This window comes from Sinocyclocheilus grahami, unplaced genomic scaffold (assembly GCF_001515645.1).
Source record: "Sinocyclocheilus grahami isolate Dianchi unplaced genomic scaffold, SAMN03320097.WGS_v1.1 scaffold733.1, whole genome shotgun sequence".
NCBI lineage: Eukaryota > Metazoa > Chordata > Actinopteri > Cypriniformes > Cyprinidae > Sinocyclocheilus > Sinocyclocheilus grahami.
The window spans coordinates 499,903-518,679 of NW_015505912.1; the positions used below are offsets into that span (position 1 = coordinate 499,903).

The following is an 18,777-nucleotide window of genomic DNA, read 5'->3' on the forward strand; positions in this document are numbered from 1 at the left end:
AAAATACAAAGAGGGACAAATAAAAGTGAAAATAAATAAATAAAACTATACAGAGATATTTAAAAAAAACTACTAAAAAAATTAAAATTTGAACTAAATTTAAAATGAAAAAAATATATAAAAATAAAAAAGTGATTCAAAATATAAAAGCTATTATAGTATCTCATTAAAATAACTTTAAGGCTAAACTATATATGGTTTAGATGTGGGGTTTGGGTTAGCGGATCTTCGTGCTCATGTTTTTCTAAAAAAAAAAAAAACTTTTTTTTTTAAGAATAAAAGAGACGTCACTTGACTGACATCATTGGTCACATGATAATGTTGACATGTTGGATGTAGCAAGTCTGGATTGTGTTCATGCATAGAACATACTTTAAGTTCTTCAGATTTTAGATGCAGCATATATTAAACTTAGCTATAAACAAATTACTATGGCAAAAAATAAAAAAAACGTACAAAAGTAGAGACCACTAGGGTACGATTTTAAAGTGCCCCTATTATGCCATTTCCAATATTGCCTTTCATGCCGTGTGTAATGTAGCTATATGTGAATGTAAACGATCTGCAAAGTTGTAAAGCTGCAAGTGCACGATAAATAAAGTTATTGTTTCCCAAACTAAAGAATCGACTCTTAACAGCTGAAACGAGTCGTTAATTCGCATCCCACTTCCGTGATGGCTACACGTCACAGGTAACACATTTGCATAATGTGCGCCTATGTTCTCCGTTGGCCTGCCGCGAACAACTTGACCCCGCCCACAAACACGTCATTCAACTGACGACTGCTTCTCTAATCAACGCAGGATTTCAACAAAACGCTTGCTGTTGAAAGATGGAGCAGCATCCTGTTTATTTGGACCAGCTGCTCCACTGAATCACAACCTGTAAGTATGATAAATAATAGATGTTTATATTTTCTATAGAGCGTTCAAACTATTGAAATAGGCGTATCGTTTCCGACACACGCGCTGTCCGCCGTAGACCAATCACAACAGACTAGGCCATCTGACCAATCAGAGCAGAGCAGGCTCACGGAAAGGAGGGGTTTAGAGAGACTGAATCTTTGAACTGCTTCGAACGAATCGTTTGAGAATCGCTGGAAAATGAGGTGATATTAAATGCATATTTGGAGAAAACAAAAGTGTTTTTTGACCTTGCATGCATGTAATCCTATTGTAGGAGACTCCCAAAACAATATTAGGAACCGTAAAAATTGCATAATAGGGGCACTTTAAGAGAATTGTTCAGATTCTCCTCAACTCTGGGTAGGTCACCGACATTAGCTTTTTAGGTATTTTTAGGTCTAAATGTAACTAGTCAGTCTAAAGAAGGATCAGTAGGAATGTTCAGGACAGTGGCACAGAAATGACATATTTGAGCCTTAAGAAAACAAGCTTTATGCAGTTACTTACAGCCAATGAGCATGACACAAATCGAGAAAATCTTCTCCGAGTTAGTGTTTGGAGAGACATTCCCAAAGCCCACGCTGGTCAGACTACTGAAGGTGAAATAGAGTGCAGTGATGTATTTATCCTGAATGGAGGGTCCTGAGCTGGCATCACTGTCGTTGTAATGTTTCCCCAGTTGATCAGCCAGGTTATCCAGCCAACCTGTCTTCATGTAGGGCCTCTCCATATGACCAATGGCATACCACATGCATGCCAACCAATGAGCAATCAGCATGAAGGTGCACATGAGCAAGAAGAGGACTGCAGCTCCATACTCTGAGTATCGATCTAATTTTCTGGCCACCCGGACCAAGCGCAACAGACGGGCTGTCTTCAGCAGACCAATGAGAGTGGCCGTCGTCTGCAAATTGAATGATGGGAGGACAAAGAAAGAATAGCAAACAAGTTTCAGCATGATATGGTCAATTTTTAAATGGATAAACACTGTATCAGACAAATAATGTGTTTAATTGTAAATTGCTTCTTTTTATCACTGGGTTAAAAAAAGAGAGATTTGCAACTTCTCTCACAGCTCTGACTTTCTCTGAGTTTCTCACAATCCAGACTTTTTTTCTCAAAATTCTCATGATGTAAATGTGCAATTCTAAGAAAAAGTCAGAACTGCGAGATGTTAACTCACAATTAAGGAAAAATTCTGAATTGTCAGATAGAAAGATGCAACTACATTTTTATTTTTATTCTGAAAAAAACAGAATTGCGAGATATAAACTCAAAATTGCGAGATGTAAAATCTGAGTTGCAAGAAGAAGAAAAAGATTTGTGAGATAAAAAGTCAAATAAAATTAATAAAAGTATTATTATTATTGAATCCTTTTTTATGCTGAACAGGCTTCTATATTATAATGTCATTTTCTTTTAAAATTATTATTATTGTAATAGTTCCTTAATTTAAAAGGAGTAACAACATAAATTTGCCTAAATAAATCACATTGCAAATTTAGTTGCATTATGTCAACTAAAAAAAAATTGAGAGAGAGTGAATATATATAGAGAGAGATAAAATTAAGACAAATGATAACTATTATTTCTATACATTTCACCAAAATGTGCTAATGCCTTTAGAATAAAAGTTGGCATCATCTATTCAAGTGGTATTTTACACAAACGTAGAAAAGGCACAAAAATGGCACTTGTTTTGTAGAATGATGTTTATTAAAAAATAATCGCTGGTTTCAAGATAAATACTACAAAATGCTTCTTAAAAAGACATATCCCTGGACCGTATTACGGGTATCACAAATGGAACGAACATTCAATAAAAGTTCATTATACCTGTATAAATAATGTTTTTGTGCTACAATTTTAAGAACATTATTAAAGACCATTCTATTAATGTTACTGGAAAAATATCATCACTTTGAGAGTACCTTGCCATAGCATTCTGAGTACTCTCCCTGTTAGCAGGGATTCGCTTTTTAGGTCTAAATATCACTAGCTGAACAGTGTAAAGAAGGGGCAGTTGTTCATTATACCTCATCTGATCCAGACCTGAAGATGAGCAGATCAAATGGAATTGCGGCCACCATGTCGATGAGAAACCAGCCTTTGATATAGTGGATAGCGATGAGCTTGGGATGGGTCACCACCTCATCATTATGATTCACGTATGTCGTCCTGAAGGTAATAACGATGTCTATGATGAACAGAACGTCCACTATCACATCTACTACATTTAAAGGGTTACAGGTGTAACCACAGATGTGTTTCTTCTCCTCCTCCAGCTCATTGAGGAAGAAAGCAGCCGAGTACGGAGTGAAGACGGCTGTGTAGAGCACTAGCAGAAGAATGATCCAGTCCCACATGGCTTTGAAAGGACTGTAGTGCAACATGATCCACTTGTGGACGTCCGGAGACTGGAGCTTGTACTCAGGTAAAACATCGGCACCTAGAGACAGTACCTTTGCATTGAAAGAGAAGATGATTGGTTTTAGCAGGAATTTCTCACTAATTTAATTCACAGGCAGTAAGTCAGATGCTTTTGCTCCAAGCTAAACTAAAAAATAGAAGTGAATGGGACCGGTATAAACATTAAAATACTTACTGTTTCAATAGTACACTGTAAAAAATGATTGTGATTTTAACAGTAAAATACTGTAAAAATGCGACAGTAAAAAAACCTGTTAACTGGTTAACAGTGATTTCCATACTATATTTGGTGAATAAATGTAATTACATTTAATTATGGTTTTTAGAAGTGAAAAAGAAAAAGTCATTGTATAATTTACAGTGACAAACCGTAAATTGACACTCCCAGAATTCCCTGCATGACACTTCATATTTGATGTTTTTTGTTGTTGAAATAACATGTTTCTTCTTAGTTTTTTCTTATTAGTTGTGTACATTAGGGTTTAATCTTACATCTAATGTTGTTAAATTAATGTTTATTGCATTATTTCAGTATCATGTGTGTCACCATGATAGGGTTTAGTGTCTGTGTGAATGACACTGTGCACCTTCTATATATAAATATTGTCCTCCTCAGCTCGTAGAAAATCTGTTTGTGATGAGCTTTGGTTCATCATGTGACTTTCTCATCACCACCAGTTTTTGGTGGTTATCAGTGCATTACAATGGTTCAAAACTGTAGTACTTCAATGTGTTGGTTTATTAACATTACATCAGTTAATGAAATACGGTATTTTATTGTGAATTTAAGTTAAGCCTGTAAAACCGAAAATGTTGCTACCATATATTTTACGGTGAAGTTCTGGCAACCACAGCTGCCGATATTTTACCGTAAATGTCACAGTTTTTTTTTTTTACAGTGTACAGCCACCACAAGACATAAACAATATGAAAGTTAACATGGATAAACACCTTTATCCTTTTCTGTTTAACCGTTTCAAACTTTTTCTGAACTTTTTTAAAAATTAGTTTATTCTAGTTGTTCTACAAACCTAAAGCAAAACAAAAGAGCCCAAGCAAATTTTACAGTGTACAGCCACCACAAGACATAAACAATATGAAAGTTAACATGGATAAACACCTTTATCCTTTTCTGTTTAACCGTTTCAAACTTTTTCTGAACTTTTTTAAAAATTAGTTTATTCTACTTGTTCTACAAACCTAAAGCAAAACAAAAGAGCCCAAGCAAATTTCAACGTTTAAAGAGATAAGTAAGGAAGGGGCCCGAGATTTTATCAATTTTTTTAGAAGCATCAATCTTAGAAAAACGAATCCTTTCAAGCAACCATTTCAGCCAGCCATTTATGAAAACTGGATGGTAAATTAGACTTCCAATCCATCAAGATCACCCTTTTAGCCACACCACCATATCAAACATAAGAGACAATTGCTGAGAATGTGTCAATGCTAATATAGGGTCAGAACATCCAAACAAAGCAAATTCAAGATCTGGACTGATATTTACTCCAAAAACCGTTCAAGTACCACCGAAAAATGTTTCTTCCAAAACTCAGAAATCTCAAAACCAAAAAGTATGTGCATGCGTCTCATCTGAACTCTTGCATCTTATCCTATAGCATTTTATTGAGTCTAGTTTTGGTATAGTGTAAACTATGCAGCAATTTAAACTGTAGAAGTTGTATGGAGCAGGTATGAATTCGCTTCAGTCCCTCTTCCCAAATCTAATTTTCCCATGCTACTTTGAGGCGATCTGAAGACAAAATGAGAAACAAACCGTGTCACCAAATGTTTGGCCATAGGAGATTGACCTAATAGATTATACATATCATGATCCTGAGGCAAATCCTGAAACTCAGTAAAAGAATATTTTACGTAGTGGCGCACCTGTAGATATCGAAAATATCATACATCGCTACACTGACAATGGATTATGGACTTTTTTTGCTCTTGAAATTTCACCTAAATGTGACTGCACTTTAACCCATTAAAAACTAATATTTAAATCTAGACTATGTAACTTTTACTGTTAAAATGACAACAACAAAATTAATGATAGAAAATGAATGATAGAGAGCAAAAGAAACTCATCTTCCAAACCATGTTTTTAATCAAATACACTTTGATAAACCTATAATAATGCAGGAAATTGCATATATGTTACCCACTGATCTATACAGTAATAAAGAAACTTAGGTGGTGTCAGCTTAAATCCATAAAAGTAGCTCCAGCTGTGGGTAGTGTGAAGTTTTTGTCAAAATGAATGAGAAAAATGGACACGTGTACACCAATATCTCGAACCACGTTCATCTGTGCAGAGGAGCAAAGGCTGCTGAGATAAGACTGCTCTGTGCCTGCTCAAAATTCATTGTAAAGACATAATATCGCAAAAAAGCCAGACTAAATTATGCCTGCTCCGTCCCACTTCAGGCCCTAGTATCAAATCATACAACTATAATTTTTGAGTAAAAGCATTTATGCCTTCTCTGAGCAGCATTAAACTGTGTAAAGACATCTAAATGCCACTTTAAATTTAGGCCATGTCCACACGTACATGGGTATTTTTATAAATGGAGTTTTTCTGTTTTTAAAATAATCTCCGTCCACATGAAAACGCAAACGCATGCTATGAAGCGCTGTCAAGAGCATGCCTAACCAACAGGTGGCGATATAATCTCAACCGTAAAGCCATGTTGGCCAATCAAAAGCCTTAAAAAGTCTCCAGTAGGCGGAGATAACAGCGCAGGCGCCGAAGTCACAAGCCAAAAACTCCGGTTTCGCTGTCTACACGATAACACTGCAACCGGAGTTTTTGAAAATCTTCCCCCTGGCAGGCGTTTTCAAAAATGTTCGGGTTCAGTGAACTGTTGCTGTGTTTGCGTGTGGACGAATGGCCTAACCGTGTAGAAAAAGCTGTGGTTTTAAAAATAACCGCATTCGTGTGGACAGGGCCTTAATGCAAGATGCATGGCGTTTTATTTTCTAACCACTAGAGCAGGGTTTCCCAAAGTGGGGTTTGTGAACCCCTGGTGGTTCGTGAGGGAATTGCAGGGGATTCGTGAGTTGGTACATGGAATGCCTACGAGTGTATACCATTAACAAATTAATTAAAAAAAAAAAATTAAGAAATGTTACAGGTTTATACAGATGTGTGATGTAAATGTAAAATCTTAAATGTATAAAAATAATTCTCTTTTTGGGAAACCCTGTGTTAAAAAAAAAACGTGGAACAAATGTCATAATTGTATTGTAAATTACAGTAATATGAATTTTTATAATTTGTTGAGTGTAATAATAACAATAAGCTATGTAAATACTACTGAAACTGTAAAACTGATAAAAATAAATGGTTTTAAAGTTAAACATGCAGATGTGCCATTAAATTATTGAAATATTTACTTAAAATCTTAATACTTCATGTAAATAATTTAGGTCAAATGGGTTCGGCTGACAAAAAAGTTTGAAAAGTCACATATTGTAAAACGATTGCAAAAATGTTTATTTTAAACAGCTTCACCCCATTCACTTTCATTGAAAGTGTCTCACTGTAACCTCAAAATTTTTTTGGAGTATTTTTGGTGTTACAACTGCCGCCAATTAAGCTTAAATTTACCAAACCAAAAATATTCCTCTACAGACTTTTCTTAACTGAAATAGCCAGTGGCAGTTAGTTTACACCACTGACCTTGGTCATTTGGTTGGCTCTATGCTTTGTAAAGCTGCTTTGGGACAATGTTTTGTGAAATGTGATGCACAAATAAATCACATAGAACTGAATAGACATTCACAAAACTCAACATTAACTTCATGTGATGCTTCCTATCTAACAGATGTGTGTGAACGGGTAAAGTGCAAACTTACTACAATCTATGCATGTGTATTGACTTCATATTACTATTGGATAAAGTTCCCCAAAATATAATGGCAGCTTAACCTCAAAAAGAGGAGTTAAATAGTCAGCTGACCAATTGGGAATGTGACGGGTGATGTGATGAGATGCATTCTTTTTGGAAACAGAGAGATGAAAAGAAGTGACGATTAGGGGAAGGTGCTCAGATTTGGGTAGACTGACACATTAAAGTTTCCCTAAATAACCATTAAAACAATATGTGGAGTGTATACACCATTTATCTTCAACTACACAATAATACTCCTCAGTTTTGGACCAGAGGCCACAGGGGTTATAGATTTTTGCATTTGTATTTGTCTCTGTTCTAACGATCTTTCCATGAATGGTTTTTGGTCACATTGTTTTCCATGTGACAACTAATTATTGATTATTCAGATATCAACTTTCAAGTGTTCAGTATGATTTTTAACAACTTTCTGGATGTGAGAGGACCTGAATGTTTTGTATGGCAGAACAATAGTCCGAAGTGTGTACACACACAAAATAAATAAATAGTAAAAATAAGTAAACATTTGCAATTATTTGTGGTTATATTGATATTTTTATACCATTTGTGGTTACATTAACCACAATGTAAACTCTTTAGTGTAATCTGCCAACAGATCTACATTTAAAGGGAGGATTTTTGCATTTGTATTTGTCTCTGTTCTAACGATCTTTCCATGAATGGTTTTTGGTCACATTGTTTTCCATGTGACAACTGATTATTGATTATTCAGATATCAACTTTCAAGTGTTCAGTATGATTTTTAACAACTTTCTGGATGTGAGAGGACCTGAATGTTTTGTATGGCAGAACAATAGTCCGAAGTGTGTACACACACACAAAATAAATAAATAGTAAAAATAAGTAAACATTTGCAATTATTTGTGGTTATATTGATATTTTTATACCATTTGTGGTTACATTAACCACAATGTAAACTCTTTAGTGTAATCTGCCAACAGATCTACATTTAAAGGGATAGTTCACCCAAAAATGAAAATTTGATGTTTATCTGCTTACCCCCAGGGCATCCAAGATGTAGGTGACTTTGTTTCTTCAGTAGAACACAAATTATGATTTTTAAGTCCAGCCATTGCAGTCTATCAGTCGTATAATGCATGGCAATGGTAACAAAATCTATGAGAGTAAAAAAACATGCACAGACAAATTCAAATTAAACCCTGCGGCTCGTGACGACACATTGATGTCCTAAGACACGAAACGATCGGTTTGTGCCAGAAACCAAACAGTATTTATATAATTTTTTACCTCTAATACAACACTATGTATTTTCCTTTTTGGGTGAACTATCCCTTTAAAATGTTAAAGCAAGACCAACAATGGATCTTACCTGCGTGACCTTCTCTGTCACGTTCTGCGTGCGCTCCTTCACCCTTGGAGCAACAAGCTCGATGTTGCAGGCTGCTGTGGAGTGACTGGATCGTCTGGGTCGACGTAGGTTTAAATTGAATGATGGGAATCGGTTTAAAGCTTTCATCCGCTCAGAGTTGCTGGTAGAGTTCCACAAACTAGACTTCAGGTCTTTATGACAAAAGCAAAATAAAATGGATTAGAATTCAGAGCAGCATTTTAATGGATGACAATTTCCAAAATTCTAAATATATTACAGATTAAAGTTTCATTTATAAATATAACATAAATCTTATATAAATATCCATTTACAGTAATATTTTACAGTAATAATTTTTAAATAATGTTTTTTTTAAATATATAAATTATATAGAATTTAATAAATAAATAAACACTAGGCATTTTAAAATGTGCAAGAATAGATAATTCCAGTATGTTTTACTACATAAATCTTATATAAAACTAAATTTAAGTACAAAGCAGGGTTCAAATGAATTAGGTCAGGAGTTCACAGTTGTTTCATTTAAATATCAAATTTGTCTCAGATGTTTATCCAGAATATATAGATCGCACATATATATATGTAGATAGCATGGCTCAGATTATATGAGCTTGGAAGGATTTGATGAAACATCCATTCTCTGACTGGTATCTTTTCAAATCTGAGCACATTTGGATACATTATTATGACCTTCTCATGAGATTAGTAAAAACATCTGAGAAACAGGAGACCTGTTTGCTCTCCTTTTGATCTCATTGCTGTCTAAGAGAAAAAAATATTGAAATGTCCAGTAGACACATAAATACATTTTCTCTTTTGAATGAAAGACCAGACTGCTCCTCTTTATGAAAGAAAATCTGTAATGCTTTGTAATCTGAGTAGTTGCCGTTTGTCCCATATGTGACCCTGGAGCACAAAACCAGTCTTGAGTCGCTGGGGGATATTTGTAGTAATAGCCAAAAATGCATTGTATGGGTCAAAATTATAGATTTTTCTTATATGCCAAAAATCATTATGATATTAAGTAAAGATCATGTTCCATGAAGATATTTTGTACATTTCCTACTGTAAATATGTTAAAACTTAATTTTTGATTAGTAATATGCATTGTTAAGAACTTCATTTGGACATCTTTAAAGGCGATTTTCTCAATAATTAGATTTTTTTGCACCCTCAGATTCCAGATTTTCAAATAGTTGTATCTCAGCCAAATATTGTCCTATCCTAACAAACCATACATCAATGGAAAGCGTATTTATTCAGATGATGTATAATTCTCAAATTTGAAAAATGGACCCTTATGACCGGTTTTGTGGTCCAGGGTCACATTTGGTGTAATTAGGTTATGGGTAACAGGTTACCTTCACGTCGAAAAAAAACAGAACAATAACATCATCCACTCATGAAAGCAAATCCTCTAACGCAAATTCCTGGTATCCAAAATATGAAGTAGCTTCATAGGAACATCCATCCAAAAAAATTTACAATATCACAGACATTATACACCTATAACAGAATCTGTGGTTTGTGAGTTCAGGCAAAAAGAAGTTTGTTTGTTTCTTGTCAATGTCCCATCCTAATGCGATTAAAAATCCTTGTGTAGTCTTGCTCTTAATCAGCTCTCCTGCCGTTCTGATGGAAATCTTTTCCAAAATGAAAGTTTTTGTTGCTTTCATTCACCAATTTTTGTGTCCATTTATTGGAATGACTTTAGCAGATGTTGTATTTTTAGTCACTGTATCAATATTTCTGCAGGTTTCTTGCTGTAGGTTTTCCAAACATACCCAAAATCCGTTGTAAATCCTTTAAAGAAACATTGTCATCACGTGTGGAAGCTCCTTCTACGTCACTGTTGGGGTCTCCATATCTGACCTTAACTGAGAGACACTGCACTGTACGGTATGTTATATAATAAACTCTCTCTTACCATGTAAGTGCTGCATTTTGTCCGTACACACGAAGTTACCCGCCAGGGCAATTCTGTTAGAGGCCGAGCTTCATATGGTACATAATCCAAATGCCCTTCCTGTATAAACACAATGAAATCTCTGATGGGGTCGTCCTCTTTTGACTCGACCCAGAACATTGACAAACGAAGCCTCACGTGGAAAAAAACCCTGACAGTGTGAACCAGACAGATGCAGCAGTGGCCACTCTTAAACAAATCAATTACATCACAATAAATGCGTTCATGAAGGCACAATTATTTCGTATTGACATTTTCAGACTGTTGAACATACAGAGTGGTTTTGTCCTTAGGACCATCCTCTTTTCAGAAAAAAAATATGAATATGCCAATGGGAAAGAGTCAGAGGTGGATCCATTTTCACACCACGTGCCGACTGCACTCAAGGCCTGTACAGCGAATTATGATGAATTATCCATAGGTCAATGACTAAAGACAGGAAGTGGGCTTGATCTATAAAACAGGCTTTTATGAGAACTGACTGACCTAAAGCTATGACATTGGCTATGTACAGGATTATACACACATGTATTACTTTATGCATGGTTATGTCTGATAATGAGGTCTGTCAAATAAGCAGCCCAAACTAAGGCATTAACTTTGACACAAAGTCTGATAACTAAATAGATGGAGGTATTTAAGTTGCATTTAAATCCTGCTGGGAAGTTCGTATTTATGAGTTGGAAAGTCAATGTCAGGTGCGTTCAAGTCCCAAGATGGTGATGTACCTTTTCCATAAAAAATTCTGCATTTTTTTTTTTACTTTACTTCTACAAAATGATGAATAAAAAATAGCTTTGTGTGTGTGTGTGTGTGTGTGTTTTATACAATTCATGAAGGTGCTTTATACTGAATCAATGGTAACACCAATTCTCATTATTAATGCATATTACTAGCATATTGGCTGTTTTTATTACTTATAAAACGCCTTATTCTGCATGACATTTTAGATCCCTTAATCATACCACATACCTGAATTTAACTACCTTACATTAAGCAGCAGCAAATTAGGAGTTTATTGAGGCAAAAGTCATGGTTAATAGTTAGTTAATAGTGAGAATTGGTCCCCAAACTAAAGTGTGACCAATATATCCTATTGTAATTATGCAATACTGTTGTATTTTTTATGTGCAACTTAGTTACTTTTATTGTGAATGAAAATAGTAATAATTTAATTAATTTAAACATATTTGACAGCGATACAGATGCTGCATCTGTTGTGCTCCCTGCATCATCTCACTGACACTCTCCCAACTCTGGACTTTCCCACTAATTACGACATTGTGCTGTTCATGTGTATTCAGTTTGTAAATACGATCTTTACAACATAACCTGAACGCAGTATTAGCATTGGTGGTTTGGTATTTTTCTATTTTTAGATAGGGAGCAATATTCGACCTGATTTTATTTTTTCTAACCTCATCAAATACACAAACCTTTAATATGTCAGTTACTTGAGTTGAATTATTAGAAATAATTTCTACTGAACATTTTGCCCTCACATTTGAAATATCTGAGGCCGTTTTTTTCCATGTCATGTTTGCCCTGAGCCACAATTAATTCCTGACCCTGCTTCTCACTGTTCAATAACAATTTGCATAGAGCAACTATGATTTACTTCCTTTTTTTCAGGTTGTGGGAAAATTGCCTTTCTATCTTTTTATCCAGAACCGATTTTCAAAAATATAGTAAATTATTTCTCAAAATTAATTTGTGATCTAATGAATATCCACTATTCATTTGTGATTTGTGATCTTATTACAAAGATGTTTATGATCACAACATTCAGTATATAACGCTATTCAAAAATATACACATCTGACTAACATATCTTCTTTATTGCCATGATGAAGATATATCAACAAGGTCAATCAAGCCTTTACCATCACACAGAAAATCCAAGTAAAGTCCAATACAATTTGGCCAAGCAGGTCAATTTTTTTCAGTTAAGGCATGTAGATCATTGATTAGTTCATCTATCTGTGAGTTGTTCCATTTGTCAATTGACATTGTGAACTCTAGGTCTGTGCATGGATGTTATCCCATACCCGGACCACATCAGGGCAGTCACTGAGAGCATCCAGCAGGGTGGACGCGGTCTCTAGCTGAGTCTGAGTCAGGAGAGACGGGGTGTGAGAAACAAACTCCAGACCGGCTGAAAGCGTATGAACTCCCAGACCTTCTAGAGCACTCCGCACAGCCTTCATGGACACAATGTCACAGATAAACTGAAAGGGAGAGAAGGGTTAACAATTGAGAGAATTTCTTAAAACTCATTTTACACAGAGATTCTACAAGTAAAATTCTAAAACTTTCGAAAGGGGCAGGGCCACTTTTATTAAAATGGCGGAAGAGAACGGAATGAGATATCTTTGCCAAACTCAAAAAACACTTATGTTAGAAAAAAAATGCTGCGCTTGGCCACTTGGTGGCGCTATAAGAGGGGATAAAAACATAAAAACTATATCTATAACTATGCAACCATTTGTCCAATCAACATGAAAATGGGTATGCCGTGTCTTTGTCTACAAGTGCTACAAGTGTCTGTAAGGACATTTGCGTACCTCAAAAAACATGGCCGCCATTGGCCAATGAAGTTTAAGCACCTATTAGACAAGGTTAACGGAGGTCCCTCGGAATGAAACTCAGTGGACCTGTTTGATTCATGGCCCTAAAGGTCTGTGAGAAATTTCAAAGAAATTTGTCACTGGGGGGGGGGGCGATATCGCATTTTTCAATCATTGAATTAGCTGGTTACAGACTTGTTAAATAATACACAATGGGCCTCATTCATGAAACACGAGCAGAACAAATTTTTGTGTAAATCGTTCGTAAAGCTGTTATGACGTAAATTTTCGGATTCATGAAAGTGTTCGTATTTTCATAATGTTAGTTGGCACGAAATAAATTTACACCTACCTCCCTACCATGTGTAAATGGTGTGTAAAACGTTTGGTGTTCTTTTTGGCAAACTGATGACACTGAATTTTGATGCACTGCCATCATAATATTTTACAAGGTCGTTTTCTCTTTTTTTGTAGCTGGGAGTTTAGCTTTGGGTAAAACGCAGCGCTTGTCACTGTCACTTTTTACCCAGCCGTCCAATCAATGGAGGAGCACCACCAGCTGGCCATTTTCAGAAGAGCGCCTGACATTTTTCAGCTGGCTAAAAACGCTTTGGTGGACACACGTTATTGAATATTTATTGTTAGGCATATGGCCTATTAGTCTTTTTTTCATTTATGGAATATACTGGGGCCAAACCTGAGAAAGTAGACCAGAATATTCCACTGCGTTCCTGGACACGCAATTTGCGTAGCTGTAACTATAGGCGGGGATTATGGTAATTGTGAATGAGCGTGCACGAGTGCATTGGAATTCATCATCATTTGTATGTTTAACTATCAAATCTGAAGTTTACGATGCGTTTGTGAATCCGGAGGAGAGTTTTCGGGAAGGTTCGTTTTACCCGCAAATTTCTCCGAATTTACTCCAATATTTACGAATGTTTCATGAATGAGGCCCAATGTCCTTCTGTGCTTAAATGTCTTAAAGCGCTTGTACCCCCGTAATCGTTGCTTGCAGCTATATTTCCAAGTTGGTATCTCGTAATCCCGGTAATTACGATATGGTGTAAACGCACCTTTATCTCTAAGTTTCATAGTAGTAAATACGACTTGAGAGACCGTTCATGTCTAATTTCAGATTAGGAAACTAGTATTTACAATAATTCCGATATAGCACGTGAAGGCAGCATGACTCCTGTGCTGTGTCTCTGCAGCACGCGCTGTATGGAGCAGAGCAGGCACTTTCAGTTCACAATTAAGCGTCCAACTGAACTAAATGGTTTTTATCTCTATAAAAAAGCAAAACTACAGTGGGGGGGTGGGGGCAAGTAATGCATTCGGTGTATGGCAGAACATCTACTAAAGCCGAATAAAATTAAATACACAGAAAAATATGCACACTACTAATTGTGGCATAAAGTATATTAAGATGTTTTCGTGGTTTTGAAAAGACTCTTCAACATAATAATTGATAATAACAAGAAATGTTTCTTGAGCACCAAATCGGCATATTACAATGATTTCTGAAAGATCATGTGACACTGAAGACTGGAGTAACCAAAATCCTCTTCGATTTAAATTACATTCTTTCGGAGCATGTTTGCCAAGTCAATTCAAATTCACACTTATAAACTGAAAGGCAGAATTTAATACTTAAATTCTAAAAATGTTTTACAATCCTGCTAAGAAAGAGTGCCCAGACCTGTAGTATGGGTCGCTCCTCTTCATCCTCCATCTCCTGCACATCTTCAGCTCCAGCCTCAATGGCCAGCTCTAGAGCTTTCTCAGAGGAGACCCCATCTCTGGATGCTGCCACAACACCTTTTCTGTCAAAGTTCCGGTGTGCTCCTTCACACAATGCCCCACTGTGGACAAACAGAGAAAAGCAGTACACTGAGTTGTGCCTAAATACTATTACTACATCTTAATTTTGATCTGGAGTACAAATCAGTACTAACCCATTTTTCATCAAGATACGTTTGATTTCTTGATGGGACCGTGTGTTGTTGTCAGTAAAAACCTCAATGAGCAACGTGCACCCACCCGGTCCTGTGGCCTCATAAAGATACTGTACTCCTGGCTTTGACTTCTATTACACATAAAAAAATTTTAAAAAGAAGAGTGTTATTATTATTACTAATATCTCATCAATGCACAATTAACAGAATATTGAAGAATTTATAAAGATTGTTTTTTCAGTGACAGTTTATAGTGACCACACCAGTCAAGCTTCAAAGATAAAACGAAAACTTTAAAGGAATAATAAAAAAAAATTCATAAGCCTTCAAAAGTCTTCAGAAGTTATATGTGTGTGTGTTGAAAAGACTGATATCTCAGTCGTGATTAACTGATCTTCTTCACCTCCACTGAGATACAATTTGTATGGACGACATTTATGATATATGATACTCTTATAGAATCTCCGTGTCATTTATGGAGCTGAAAGACATGATGGACACTGCAAATTATTGTTGTATGGAAAAATAAAAACAATGGATGCAGGTGAGTGAATAATGACAGAATTTTAATTTTAAAAACATATATATTCAGTGCCTTGCGAAAGTATTCATGATTTTTTTTTTGTTATGTTGCTGCATTACGTTAAACGTCATTAAAATACTTTTTTCACATCTATCTACACTCCATAGATCATAATGGCAAAGCAAAAAACTGATTTGTGACAACTTTGAAAAAAAAACTAAAATAAGTACATCGCATAAGTACTTAAACTCGGTACTTAGTTGAAGACCCTTTACAGCCTCCAGTCTTTTTGGATATGATGCGACAAGCTTTGCACTTCTGCATTTGCCAATTATCTGAAATTCTTCTCCTCACCTCTTCACCTCCCATGCTCTTATCATGTTGGATGGGGGCCGACAGACATTTTGAAGTTTCTCCAGAAATATTTGGGTTCAAGCCCAAGGACATTCACAGAGTTGTCTATAAGCCACTCTTGCATTGTCTAGTCTTGTTGGAAGGTGAACCTTCTGCCCAGTCCAGGTTCTGAATGCTCTGTCTAGGTTTTCATTAAGACTATTTCTGTGTTGAGCTTTCCTTCTACTCTGACGAGTCCCTGATGCTGGAAAATACCCCCACAGCATGAGGCTGCTACCACCACACTTTACTGTTGGGATGGTACTGCGCAGGTGATGAGCAGTAGCTGTTTTCCTCCATACAAGCTGCTTGGAATTACGGTTCATCAGACCAGAGAATCTAGTTTCTCACAATACGAGAGTCCTTTTTTTTTTTTTTTTTTCAAATTTCAAGTGGGTTTTCATGTGTCTTCACTGAGGAGAGGATTGAGTTTGGCCACACCGCCATAAAGCCCAGATCGGTGGGAGTGTTGCAGTGATGTTTGTCCTTCTGTAGGTTTCTCCCATCTCCATACATGATCATGGAGCTCAACTAGAGTGACCATCAGCTTCTTGGTCACCAGTCTAACCCAGGTTCTTCTCCATCGATTGCTCAGTTTGGCCAGAAACCAGCTCTAGGAAGATCTCCTGGCTGTTCCAAACTTCTTCCATTAAGGATAATGCAGGCTACATGCTTCTGTGAATCCTCAATGCAGCAGAATTTGTTTCTGAAATCTTCGCTAGATCAGTGTCTTGACACAATCCTGTCTCTGCGCTCTACAGAGAGTTCTTTGGCTGTTAGACATTTTTATTGAGAGGTGTGTGCCTTTTCAAATCATACCCATTCAACTGAATTTGCCACAGGTTAACTCCATTCGAAGTGTAGCGATATCTACAAGCGATATTGGAATAAGCAACAACATAATCTGAAAAAAATACTTTCGCAAGGCACCTTATTTATATATATATAGATAGATAGAATTTTCCAGCAAGTCTACTAGATCAATTAATAAAGAAGCATGGTAAAATTATGCAGGAAAATGATAAAATGTTAGGTTGCATAAATGAGTAAACCCTCCTGTTACAATTTTTTTTAAATTTTTGATCAACAGGTAGGCTAAACATGCTGAACCAAAAAATGTAAAGAGGAGTAACATATTTACCATTTAAAGTGTAACAAAGCCCAATAAATCATTCTCGGACATAATGATGACCACAATGGAACCAACTGGGATGACATACTTTAATCAAGGGTGTACACATTTCTGCAACCCTTCATTTAAACTAAATGGCTAATTTAATTATTTTAGAAATATTGTTGACATATTTTTTCTGTTTTTAATATATATATATTTATTAATATTTTTTTCCCAACCCCTGTATGTATTTGTCTGTGTGCGTGTTGTGTGTGTGTGTGTGTGTGTGTGTGTATATAAGCTTTACAATTGTTATTCGTGTAAAAATTCGTTTCATTAGCAGTAGATATGCTATTCATCACTGTAAAATCTGTCTTACGGCTCCTTTTATAGCTCCTTCTATGGTGGCTTTCGGTAGATTTTTGTTCCGACACTGCTCTAGAAGTTGTGCCAAAGCAACATTAAATTCTGGATTGGGTCCTCCCTCTGAAGAAAAAAAAAGCTCAGGGTCATCAGCATACATACACTCAAGAGTACAATGATGGTATCAGATGTATCACATGTTAAATACTTTGTTCTTTTACATGGTACCCAAAGGTAATTTCAAGAACACCATTATTTTACCATGGTACCATAGTTAGTGCCAGTCAAATCTTATGCATTCACCTCTTACTGCAATCCTGATCATCATGGTGTACTTGGCAATTATCCGGGATCGAGCAGCATCTCTGGGAATTTTAATGTCCTTTACTTTGGACCATTTGTTGTGTCCTGCCCAGAGCGCAGGGCTGGAGTGCAGAGCTCTGCTTGACTGAAGGGCTGCAGACACCCTCACTGTCAGTCTGAAAGCCCTCAGAATCATGTCTCCTAACATTGTTCTTCCCTCACCGAACACCTGCGCAGGTATGCAAGTGTCCAAAGCAAATGACTTTGGTCAAATGTTAGAATGTCATGCTGTCTTTGGCTTACAAGCCTCGAGTTTCTTACACGCACGTTCTAACGGGATTACTTCAAGAACGGATTTAGGACCATGATTCAATATGTTCCGTGATCGTTACTGGCGAAAATAGATTTTAAAAATGTCAAATTAACCACAGTTTTTTTTTGTAATTCAGAGTTAATTTGACCCCACTCGAGCCCAAGAGGAAGAAACACTAAAAGCGTCATTACCGGCTAATGCCAAAATAAAAGTCCTTAGGCGCGATCATAGCTTGTATAAAAAGGCGCGATCCTATGGATCGTTCTAAAATGTTTGATCGTTCTGAGGTTTTGAATTTATATTGAATTATTTTTATGTACATATTTTTAAGTAATATATTTCAGTCTACATCCTACAAAATGTTAAAAATGTATATACAGCCTAATATAATATAATGTAATATAATATAGTATAATATAATATAGACACAGTTATATTAGCACAACATATAAGCACAATTGGATAATATTATTATATTTGTAATTTATTACTTGATTACAAATTATGAATTCTGTAAAAATTGTGAATCGATTAAGAATTGTGTTCCAGGGTTGTATTAATACAGTATATGTACATACATACATATATACATATATATATATATATATATATATATATATATATATATATATATATATATATATATATATACACACACACACACACACACACACACA

The 18,777-nt window shown here is 35.9% G+C and overlaps 2 protein-coding genes across 3 annotated transcripts; both read right to left on the reverse strand.

Annotated features, from left to right (window-relative positions):
- Positions 1-1,404: 1,404 nt before the first annotated feature.
- Positions 1,405-10,706, reverse strand: LOC107560556 (potassium voltage-gated channel subfamily H member 2-like). Of its 2 annotated transcripts, none has more exons than XM_016244770.1 (4): positions 10,528-10,706; positions 8,580-8,770; positions 2,942-3,367; positions 1,405-1,809 (listed from the first exon to the last, which is right to left on the reverse strand). In XM_016244770.1, the coding sequence occupies exons 1-4, from the start codon at positions 10,541-10,543 to the stop codon at positions 1,405-1,407; spliced, it is 1,038 nt and encodes a 345-aa protein (XP_016100256.1). In that variant the 5' UTR covers positions 10,544-10,706. The 2 variants fall into 2 exon arrangements, with proteins under 2 accessions (XP_016100256.1, XP_016100257.1); XM_016244771.1 differs by having other exon boundaries at positions 9,962-10,706.
- A 1,679-nt stretch (positions 10,707-12,385) lies between these two features.
- On the reverse strand, positions 12,386-18,288 carry taco1 (translational activator of mitochondrially encoded cytochrome c oxidase I). The gene is made up of 5 exons (XM_016244772.1): positions 17,788-18,288; positions 17,501-17,607; positions 15,092-15,222; positions 14,836-14,998; positions 12,386-12,794 (listed from the first exon to the last, which is right to left on the reverse strand). Exons 1-5 carry the CDS (start codon positions 17,993-17,995, stop codon positions 12,585-12,587), a joined length of 819 nt encoding a protein of 272 aa, XP_016100258.1. The 5' UTR covers positions 17,996-18,288; the 3' UTR covers positions 12,386-12,584.
- Positions 18,289-18,777: the final 489 nt, after the last annotated feature.

Bases quoted from the DNA above. Each gene is read 5' to 3' on its own strand.
- LOC107560556 (XM_016244770.1), bottom strand. The intron at 3,368-8,579 runs GTAAGATCCATT...TTCAATGCAAAG, and splicing joins TGACAGAGAAGGTCACGCAG to GTACTGTCTCTAGGTGCCGA. The intron at 1,810-2,941 runs GTATAATGAACA...TTCAATTTGCAG, and splicing joins TCAGGTCTGGATCAGATGAG to ACGACGGCCACTCTCATTGG.
- taco1 (XM_016244772.1), bottom strand. From the start codon at position 17,995: ATGTTAGGAGACATGATTCTGAGGGCTTTCAGACTGACAGTGAGGGTG. The intron at 17,608-17,787 runs GTGAATGCATAA...TTTTTTCTTCAG, and splicing joins GATCAGGATTGCAGTAAGAG to AGGGAGGACCCAATCCAGAA. The intron at 14,999-15,091 runs GTTAGTACTGAT...GTTTGTCCACAG, and splicing joins CGTATCTTGATGAAAAATGG to TGGGGCATTGTGTGAAGGAG.